Source organism: Nelumbo lutea, chromosome 2 (genome assembly GCF_056320005.1).
Source record: "Nelumbo lutea isolate HS-2025 chromosome 2, American lotus-T2T, whole genome shotgun sequence".
Taxonomy (NCBI): domain Eukaryota; kingdom Viridiplantae; phylum Streptophyta; class Magnoliopsida; order Proteales; family Nelumbonaceae; genus Nelumbo; species Nelumbo lutea.
The window spans coordinates 39,280,222-39,291,750 of NC_142685.1; the positions used below are offsets into that span (position 1 = coordinate 39,280,222).

At 35.7% G+C, this 11,529-nt stretch overlaps 1 protein-coding gene across 1 annotated transcript; it reads right to left on the bottom strand.

The window, feature by feature from the left end:
• Positions 1-1,472: 1,472 nt before the first annotated feature.
• Positions 1,473-11,329, bottom strand: LOC148870001 (acyl transferase 4-like). The gene is made up of 2 exons (XM_088968544.1): positions 10,780-11,329; positions 1,473-2,654 (listed from the first exon to the last, which is right to left on the bottom strand). The coding sequence occupies exons 1-2, from the start codon at positions 11,188-11,190 to the stop codon at positions 1,782-1,784; spliced, it is 1,284 nt and encodes a 427-aa protein (XP_088824670.1). The 5' UTR covers positions 11,191-11,329; the 3' UTR covers positions 1,473-1,781.
• Positions 11,330-11,529: the final 200 nt, after the last annotated feature.

The window sequence follows — 11,529 nt, forward strand, 5'->3', positions numbered from 1 at the left end:
TCTCATACACATATCTCTTGACTAATCTCTCTCTATTAAATCTTAGATCTGAGAGATCTGAAGTTCTGAACTTCCCTTTTCATTCTTGTTTTGTCATAAGTAATAAATCATGAATCGTTGTCCGAGTCGAACGGTTCAACGATCGTCTGGATCACCTAAACGGTTCTTGGTCACCTAAATGGTTCCTGGTCCAAATGATCCAATCGTCTGGGTCAATGACAGTTCAAAAACATTGCTTCTAATCCAATAATTGACTCATTATGTCAGTCACTACATGTACGGAAACAATAACAACTAAGCAAAAAAATTCAATCCAGACACAAAAAAAGAACCAATTCTCGGAATTCCATTCATGATTTGACACGTCAATTAAAATTTATAATGAGGTCAAAAGAGTAAAACCCAAGAATCTCTTTAATGGAAGAAAGGGTTGTGATGTTTCTATAATCAAATCAAATTAAATCAAATTTTTTATAGAAATCCAACAGACTTGGGCGGTGTTTGGCATCGGTGTCGTTGCTCCAGAAAACAATAACACATCAGTGCCATGTTGGAAAAATCGGTGCTACAGAAAACATAACATGTTTGGAACCACTTTTCCATAAAAAAACGATGCTCCAAACCATTAAACCATGCATTGAAAATCAAGAAGGTGTCGTCTAGTGAAACATCGAATTCAACGTTTTCTCAATTTAGAGTTCATTGCTGCTAATGAGGACATGATGTGGCAGTAACGTGGACTTCGTATAATGGACACCAGTCCTACCTGGCAGCAACATTTCCAAACAAAAAGAAAGACACTGTTTTCTCAAAGGCCTGGCATTGCAGCCTTAGTACGATCTTCTTGGTGGTGTTTGTCTTCTTGTGGAAGACAGGTTTGGTTGTCCACCATAACCTATTGTTTGCAATCATAATGAGATTTACCCTAAGCAGATGAGCTATCTTCCCCCCGTTTTGTATTGGGTCACCTTGTGAATAATGTACTTCCTACACTCCTTGCTCTTGCAATATGTTTTTTTTTAGTCTTTGGAACATTCACCATGGTTGCAAGATTGTAAGACACCCTGTCCCTGTCTTCTTTATCTTAGTCTCTAAGACCTGACAGAGGATTGCTTGCAATTGAGGGAGAATAGATTGTAAATAGATCGTTGGAGGAGTAGCAACTAGGAAGAACTGCAAGAGTTTGAGAGAAGAGAGAAAAAGGGTTCTTAATTGGTTAGAAAGCAAAATGAAAGATATTGGAAATCTTTTTTTACAATATTTTGATATTTGATAATTTAAAAATTTATATTTAATATAGGGACTGAGAGTGAACCAGTAACAAGTTTCATATCTTCAACCTTCTAAGCAAACAGATTACATGGCATTAGATGAATGGAGGACCGAAAATGGTAGTGAATGCATTTTAAATTTTTACTCTTAAATAAATAGGCCACGACACAGAAAATTCTCTGGCTTATAACACCTTGAAGTGAAGTCCCAACTCCCACCTCCTCTTGGTGGAAGAAATTTTCCAAGCGCTTATTTTATTAATGCAAAAAAAAACACCATTCCTGCTTAGCAAAGTAAAATCTATGGAAAAATCTACATAACGAAAGCTGAGTGATGGATACAGCGCCCATGTCCAGACAAACCAGAGAAGAGGTCACAAAGTGCACATCCCCATCAAGAGCCCTACACTAATTATACACAACCCCATTTATCTTAATAACAACAGCTAGCTTCCCATCTCTATCACTTCTTATTATTCTTGTTTTACTTATTCTTTAATATTGATTCCTTCAAGCTAGGTGCTTCATCCCTTCAACAAGGTGTGGCATGTGGGTCCCCTTGACGCACCATGTCATCAGACGGAAACCCTTCTTTGGAGTAGGTGGGGTCCCTATTATCACAAGAGGGACGATGCTAGAACCGTCAACAGGAATCATGTGGACAGGGGGACCCCACCCAAAATTAACCTGGCTGAACCCTAATCGACCCCACTCAGATACGACTAACTTCCTGTAGGAGACAGCGGGATCATATGGGTTCTCTCCGGGTTCCGAGAAAATACCATCCATCCATTTTCTGAATTGTTCCTCCTGCCTATATTTCCCTTCTTGTACCAGTTTAACGACCTCGGCATTTGACGCCAGTGACACCGTCTTACTAGATGCCTTTATGCTTACTGGGAAGAAGCAGTTGCCGTAGAAACCTTCCGGTAATGGTGGGTTGCAGAGCTGACGGCCATTGGCAAGGTACATCAGTGTGACATTGGTGTCACAATGGAAGTTTACAGCTCTGGTTCGGCTGCTCCAGATGCTGGCAACGATGAGTTCGAAGGTTGTGCAAGTTTGGCCAGTGGATTGTTGGAACTCACGCTTGAGCTGACTGATTCGGTCTAGTGAAATGTCTATAGAGATGCTCTCGAGCTTGTGGTGGGGCAGGGAAAGTGGTGGCTCTGGCAGTAGTTTTTGTTTGGTGGATGCTTGTGCTAATAGTCGTGCAGGAGTCGGAATAACTTCTCTACTCCACACAGGGACAATGCTTGGCTGCTGGAGGCCTCTAGCAAACTCACCCACAGCTTTTAGGAACTGAGCAGCTCCTAGGCCATCGCACGTAGTGTGGCTGAGTACAAGACCTATGACAAATCCACCGCATGTAAACTGGGTCACCTGTTAATGATAACACAAGGTTTTGATCAGATCTTTGGCTAAATAAATCTGTTATACAGGAGAGCTTACACTTAAAAACGTGTTAGCTAGGGGTAATAGAATTTTAATTTATAGGGTAAATTGCTAGAAACTCTTTTGAAGCTTCTGACCATTGCGAAACCGCTCTGATATAGTTGTAAGTATACCCCCTTTCTGATATAGTTGCAAATTCACTTTTTCTGAACTTTCTGATATAGTTGCAAGCATCTGTTTGAATTTTTTTACAAGCAGCACGAAAATGTACAAAATATCCATGCATTTATTATTGAAACTGGCTTTAGAAAAAAAAAACAATATAAAGTTCATGAAACAACAAAAAAAAAGTGTTTAAAGCCGTAGCTTTACTTTGAGCAATTAAAATGAAAGGGCAAATTTAAAAAATAAATCAATTTTGAAAAAGAGATTGAAAAGGTTTGGGATAGGATTGATATGAAGAGAAAATTTGGAAGAAAAATAAAAAATAACTACATTTATATTTTGGACATTTTTCTTACCTCTTGTCAGAGGATTATAATAATGGGGTCTGTGTTAGAAAGTTTAGGGGATGTGATTGTACTTAGGGATGGTAATTTATATCTTACCGGGTGGATACTCACCCCAATGGGGCAGTTTTTTTGCTTGAAGAACGGGTTTTGGGGTAGGGATAGATTTTGGAATTCTACAACCTGTACAATTCGGGTTGTTAGGTAAACCCCATCCTCCTCGACCTGCATATTATTGGACATAATATAAACTTAGTATTAGGTGTTGAATTTAATAACCTTTTGAATTTTATGTGAAGGATAATTAATAGTTTATATGCTATTTACATGTTTTAATCAAATAATTGAAAATTTTGTTGTTTATTTGTGTTATTTTACTTTGTTTATATATAACAAGAAATAATAGATAATTAAATGCGAGTTCTAAGCCCAACCCGTCCTTATCCTTGAATATAAAGAGGATAAGATCAATGATAATTTTGCATTTTCATGTATAGGAAGAGTTTGACTTCTCAAAATCCAACTCACACGAGTTTTGGGACATATTCGGTTTGGGAGTTTTAAGGAGATTACTACGATTTAAAATTTATAAAACCCTCCCCGAAGCCATCCTAATTGTACTTGTAAATATCAGAAAAGTTTCAGAAATGACTAAAAACTTAGAGGATTTACCCTAATTTATATAAAGAGCTGTATATACCTCTTAAAATAATTAGGAGACAATCCTATATATTTGCAGAACTAGCTAATAATTAAAATGATCTGTTACAAGTTATTTAATTTGTTTCATGAGGCTACCCCTCAGCCCTAACCCTACATATAACCACCCCTCTAACCCTAATACTGACACTAGGATTTAATATCAAATCACTGCTATATCCAGCTGGAAACCTTACCAACTGAGCTATAGGGGCTAAAAGGACCGGCTGCAGTAGATTGAAAAGGATAGGTGGGATAACATGGATTTTTCTTAAAACGTGCTAGCTAATCTCTCATTGGCAATTAAATTAATTTGATTTACTTTCTTGAGATAATTAATACAAAACCAATCCTACGGGACAACATTTAGATGATAACGTTGTCTGCAAAGTTACATTGCCGTGGTTTTCATTATTTTAGATAAAATATTGTCTAATTATGAAGCACACCCAATTTAATTAGTCACCTCATTCAAATCAAGGATCCAGTCTTAGTGTTTCTCAATGTGCTTGCCACATGGCTAAACAATAATATGCGGGTAGGCTAGCCAGTACCAAGCGTGAGTCATTAGCTAACAGGCAATAATGGTTGGGTTGGGATTTTTTTCCTTGTGCCTCACTTGTTTGAATATTGATAGTGTTCTTTTAACAATGAACAAAATGCATTAGAATTATCAAATAATGAAAAAAAAAAATGATAGAGCTAAATCCAGATCAGAATCAATAAAATTCATCAGAAATCAACGGAGGGTGGTAATTAAACTTGAGAATGGACAGGTATTAACTCACAATGGAGATCGAACCAGGGTTGGGGGGGTTAAGGGAGGGGATGGACTATCTCCATTGTGCATTTTGTAACCTCATGAACGCAAAAAAAGAATGACTTACTATCAAAGTGCAAGTGTAAGAGATCCAACCTCATAGTATATTTGCAGTCATGTATCATGAATATTTTTCATATTTATATGTTATCATTTATGATAAGAAGATATTATCAATGCATGAGGTATATATGAAGTGTGCTCTATGAGGAATAGGAATGGCAATGAGTCGAGTTTTTTACAAGCTGTTCGAGCTTAGCTTGTGAAAAGCTCGGCTCGCACCCAATTCATTGATTTGATTATGAAACGAACTAAGCTCGAGCCTAATAAAACTCAGTTCGTGAGACTTGCGAGCTAGATCGAATATATCTATATATATATATATTAAAATTATAAAAAATAATATAATTATTAATTATTGTAATTCTTATTTTTTTAAATAAAAAATATTTTTATATTTTTTCACAAAATTGAACTCAAACTCGAACTCTAAACTTATAAAACAGTCTCAAGCCGAATTCAAACCTCATACTATTTGACTCAACTCGAATCCTCCCCTAATGAGGAATAAATCCAATTTGCCCAATCAAAGTCATCATCTTTACACGCTAGCAAACTTTTGGCGTTTTACTCGTGACCTTTTGCTTCTGCGGAAGATACAGGGGTCGGTATTACATGAAAAGGGCTATTGAGCTAAAATTTTTCCCTAAAATATGTATATTCTCTACCAAAAGCTTAACTACTGTATTTTAACTATTGCAATGATGAAAGGTTCCTATCCGTGTTGAGTTCACTTTTGTTAGGTAGCGTAGGGCTAAAACAGAAATCATGGCATTGGATCTAATGCAATGGCCCCACCAATAAGTCATTTCATCTAATTCAAGGTGGGCCATGGAAATAAATCAAAGGCTTTAACTTACTTGTTTCAGCACAGGTTACCACACTATCATAGCAAATGTGAGTTAATCCTAATCCATGTTATGTGTTACAATGTAGACCACATTTCCTACACTTGTTTCTTTTACATCCTACATAAATCAATCACTTTGTGATATATTGACAATAATAGAGGCAGTGTAAAATTCAGTTACTCACGTACTCATAATCAACGTTTTCCAACTCTCGGATCGTTCGGCTTACGAATCGTCCAGTTAATCGGTTCTGTTTTATCTAAAAACCAGAATCTAGTAAAAAATCATTAAAAAAGTCAATAAATTATTGACTTAGGTGGTCGAACTGTTGATCCGTTCAATGATTTTTGACCATTTTGTATTTTTTAATTATTTTTTATTTTTTTAATTTTATTGTCAAAATGGGCCGTTTATTCAAACCGAATGATTGAACTATTAACCCATAAACCAGTGGACAGAACAGTTCCATTTCCGAGTCATTTTTTAAAACGTTGCTCATAATAATCTCTAAATAAATGCTTTAACCTCCTCTATACTTATTTTATTTTGAAAATAACGTCCCCTATACTTTGAGTCTCCAAATTTTTTCCTTGGCATTTGTAAGAAATTATACAAATACATCATATTCCTTTAAGTTTAAGAAATAAATAAAAAATGATGATCTCATGATTTTAACCACTTTAATTTAAAATTCCTAATTTGTCCCTGAGTGATAATATTGGAATGTTTATTAACCAAAGTACCACAAGAAAAAGTTTAATAGAAAAGAATAAACCATTTAATATGGCAATAAGAAATAAGAACCTAATAAAAAATGATATGTCATACTTTTAGGGAGTGTTCTTTTTTGAGTTTTGAGATGGGGGAAAGTTGGTCAATGGGATTTTGGTTCCCATTGACCAAGAATACCATGTTCTTTTTTTATTTTAATGTAGGGATCATGGAAATTTTATTTTCCTGGGTATCACTTACCCAAGGTTACCCATCTCGTAAGTAGATAAATAACTTTCCCACCTGGGGGAAAGATTCCAATACTTAAATGGGATAAAAATGTCCCATTTAATAATGGGTTTTTATGGCTAAAATGGCCATTTTCTTTTTATTCGGGAAATAAAAAAACATGGGTAAATACACTTACCTGGATAAGTGTTTTTCAAGAAAAGCTTACCCAAATAACTGCATTTACCTGTGTAAATAACGTATCGAAAAACGAACGGGGCCTTAAATGCTTTAAAATTCCTAGGTTACCACAAATGATACTATTGGAGTATTTATTAATTGAAATACCCCTAGAAAGGTTATATGTTTTGAAGGAAAATTACTTAAACATATTCTGTTTTTTTAACAAATGCTTTTAACCCCCTGTATCTCGACCTCTCCAATTTCCTCTCTTAGCTATTGCGAGAACTTATACAACTAGTCTCCTTTTGTTCGTTTGACATGAAAAACCGAACTAAAAATGACAATATTATATTTTAAAGAATTTGAAATTCCTTGGTCAATGTGTAAACTGGGAATTTTAGAGAGTTTAAATCACTTGTATAATTTGTCTCGAATGTGAACAAATGAGTTTAGGGGGTCAAAGTATAGGGGAAGTTAAAGCAAGTGAATATAACCTTTGAAAAAATGTAGAGGGCCAAATTTGGTCAAGTCTAAGAAGCATCTTGGTTTTAGTTGTTTCTGCCCAAGGGCTAAAAGAAGGCATAATTCCATCCATGCTGGGTATAAGATTTTGAGGCTTAAACCTAGGGTTGTTCATGGGTCGGGTTGGGTTGGTTTAATAGATTTTTTTTTAATTAATCCAACTTAGTTGGGTTACTTAAAGAGTAAACCAAAACCGACCTATCATTAAGCAAAACTGACTTAAATCGGTTTATCATTGGATTCAATGCGACTTGGTCCAATGCATTTCAAAACTAGAAGTTTCAGTTCAAATTTGATTTTTGGCCCATTACACACCATGATTAAGGCTGCATTTACTATTTGACATTCATAGATATTCAAAAGACCAATGGGCTTATGATGGGCTGAATGATTCAGCTACAGTAACAATAGCAATCTAGCAGAATCTCTCCCATTTAACTAATGTATTATTGTTCTTTAATGTTAAAAATAAGTAACAATAGAAATCTAAAAAAAAATCTCTCCCATTAAGTAATTAACTAATAATTGATATTAATAATCAATAGTTAAAATAACAATTAATTTTTAATAACTAATTAATATATTTAATTAATATCATTATTAATTATTAATAATTATGTATTAATTTATTAATTAATTATAAAAATTAATTATTAAAAATTCAATAAATAATAAAATAATCATTAAAATACAATGAAATAATTAAACATATAGTTAAATGTTATGTATATAATTAACAAAATAATTATAATTTCTAAGTATTACTTTATTACCAACATTTATCATAGCATGCATAAGAGGATATCCTTTCAGGGGTATTTCTAGAAAACAAAAAAGTGATCATTATTGCTACTAAATATGATGTGCAGTACATTAAGACTGAAATTAAAATGGAACCAAATGCTCTTAATTCCCCTTAAACGTATTAATAGATAAGAGAAAAGAGGCATTAAGAGTAGGCATACAGGCCCTATGTATCAATTCTGCTTAAATTCATAAACTGTTTTCCATGTGATTTAAAAAATAAAAAAAATAAAAAATGTTAAGAAGAGATAGAGGGATAGTAGGGCACAAGACTCCCTTGCAGTGCATCAATTGCATATGTGTTGGTGTTTAATTGGGGTGCGACAATCTTGAGGGTTACTGTCAAGAGAGGCAAGATTTCTTAAAATGTACAAACACTTTGAAAGCACATATTCCCAATGTGTGAAGAATGCTCATACGTTTTTTGATTTTAGGAGATCAGGGCTACTTAGATCCTCGGGGGGGGTCCGAAGAAGAAGAAAAGTCCCCCTCTCAGCTCCTTTTAAATCTAATTCTTTTTTGGTAATTTCACTCTCATATACTTGGATACACCTCCATTCCCTCCCTCTAGTTTCTCCCCATGTCATGTCTGATGATCTTATTCCTCCTTGGCACATTTACCAACAAAAAAATACTAACAAGCTGACAATATAACATCTAACTGCACATCGGGAACATGTACTTATACATGTACTTGTTTGTATTTTAATGTTCCATAAATGGCTTTTACCCTACCCAGTGGGTGCCTATGCCGATGAGGCAGGTATGAGTTTTAAGATTCTCTCACCCATATATTGTTGGAAAGCATATAAGATTTATGTATTAAGTGTTAAATTTAATTATATTTTGAATTTTATACAATGATAGTTAATAATAGTTTACATGTTTTTACATGTTTTAATCAAATAATTGAAAATTTTTATGAATATTAATATTATTTTAAAGATAGAAAATTAGATGCAACCTACCCATGAATGTAAAGAAGGTAAAGTTATTGAGGGTTTAAAATTTTCTTGTACGAAATGAATTTAAATTCTCAATATAAGTTTTGGGGCAGGTAAAGGTTGGGGGATGCTCCTTTGCAATCCCTATTATCATTGTACCAGCTAGCATTCCCTTTCTTTTTTGACAAGTGATGCTAGAATGCCGTTTTTTACTCATCAGTGATGCTCGCATGACTTTTACAAGACGGAACCCCAGAGATCACACCCCACAGCCCATCCCTCCCATGAATTGGGAACATCTCCACGCGAGATGTTCCCAATGCACGAGGGGATGGGCTGTGTGGCCCATGCGAACTCGCCTTAGCTGTCGATCTGGGTTCCATCATTCTCTCTCTACTTTCCACTGATGTGATTTCATTTTGTTTGTTTTGATAAAGTTGATGTAAGCTCAACTGCCCCCTCCCAATGTGGAGCCCATATTTTCTACTCATTTTTTCTATCCACTCTCTACCCGCCTTAAATTGCAGTTACCCATCTCTCAATTTATATACATATGACTCCAATTCGGCGGATAAAGAGTGGATAGGAAAAGTGAATAGGAAATCCTTAGTGCCCACGTGATTTCCTCCCGAGTCCCTAGTTACCTCCCATTTACTCACTTTCCTCTTCCCAATTGTGTATTTCTTATTGCTATCTTGGAGGTATGGGTGGTAAATTTTCTGGTCCTTCCAAAATGGAAAATAAACCTTCTTAAGCGACAGATAAAAGAGCGAAGGAGCCCTGAACTCCTAAAAGAACACTCTAAGAATACCGCATCCAAGAACATACTGGGAACATCTCCCTGAGTGCTCCATGTTTCATAAAAATTGGAATTTCCATGGTGAGGCGATTCTAGTCATCCACTATGAAGTGGAGGATTTCCTCCTTGCAGGAGCCAAAGTGATTCCCAACTTAAGCCTTCCTTCACGTTGGTTCACTCTCCAAAAGATAACTTACAGTATGATTGGCAATTGGAATTAGAATCATAATGGTCTATTCTCATAAGTTCATACACAAATTGGAATAGGAATTGAAATCAGTTGGAATGAAATTTCATTCTCAAAGAAAGGGGGAAGAAATAGCTATTCTCTCAAATGGGGGAATGTCATTCCACTAACAATGGAAATGAGATTCCAATTCCGCCCAACCAAATAGTTGGAACCGGAATGGTCCATTTTCATTTTGATTCCATACCCTTATTCCTGTAACCCAAATAGGCCCTTATTTTTGAAAAATATTTCTATTGATGATTTATTTTTAATATTATATAAATTATATATGCATATATTAAATTATAACTTTTTTTTGAATTAATTAGTAATTAATTGAATCGCCAAACACAAACAGTCAAACAGTGTAGACGGGTGAACAACTCAACCATTTGGATTAATAGTTCTAACTTCTAACCAAGTTAATAGGATTTAATGGATTTAATATGAGGCTGGATTGACTGGTTGAACAGTCCAACCAAACTGGTTGAACAGTCAAGCAGTGTGTCCTATTATTTGGTCTTAATCTTGGGGCGTTCTCTGCCTGTGAGATTTCTGTGGTTTTCCTACTGAATTACATGAATCTCAGTTTGCTTATAAATGGACAGCCCAATTGATGAACAAAACATTGATGTGATTTTCCTAACTGAATTACATGAATCTAAGCTTGTTGAGAGTTAGCTAGGCCAACCCAATTAAAGAACAAAACACATTGATGATGTGCTACTGAATTAGATGAGTTTCAAATAAGTACCTGCATTTGGATGGGCAGATCCAGGCCATCTGACTCTGGAGGGTGATCCGGAATAAGCTCATGGTGCAGAATAGTACTGAAATTGTTATCGAAATAGTTGACAGCAGCCAGGCTACAATTGGAAGACGCCTCCACAAACCAAACACCTTCCGCAGTGCAGGAAACCTTGGTATCACCATTGCTTGATTTCTTCAGCCTCCCCGCAAGTGGATAGTATGGAACCAGAGCCCTGGACAAAGCCTCTCTTATGATCTTAGCGGGTTCATGGCCATGGCTGTATACATGCAGTGATCTAACACCGTGCTGCACACCTGGTAGTTTGTCCATGAATGAAAGATCAAGCATGCCAGAGGGTGTCTCCTCTGCCGGTCCAACCATGCTTCGAGCTGATCTTATTACAGAGAAAGCCATAGCTAGTGATGAGTGAGAGGATCTGGATTCGTGAGAAACTACAAGAAGATTATATATTTGGAATAGGCCATCAAGACATCAAGTATTCCTGTAACCTTTCTTGGACTTAGTGGAGGAAAGCAAGAATGCTTGTTCTACAATTTATCTTCCATCCTGATTCCTTCATATAATTCAGTTTGGTGGGTTTTACGCATGGTTTTCAAAATCGGACCGGACCAGATGGCCAGATGGTCGGACCAAAAAAACCAGGAATCGATTAGGTGGTCAGTTTCGTTTTACCCTAGAACCTTATTTTGCCAAAAACCAAGAACCGATCAGGTGACCTGAATGATTGAACCG

Excerpts from the sequence above, each read along its gene's own strand:
- LOC148870001 (XM_088968544.1), bottom strand. The coding sequence starts at position 11,190 with ATGGCTTTCTCTGTAATAAGATCAGCTCGAAGCATGGTTGGACCGGCA. Across the intron at positions 2,655-10,779 it reads ATCTGCCCATCCAAATGCAG|GTGACCCAGTTTACATGCGG; the intron begins GTACTTATTTGA and ends TATCATTAACAG.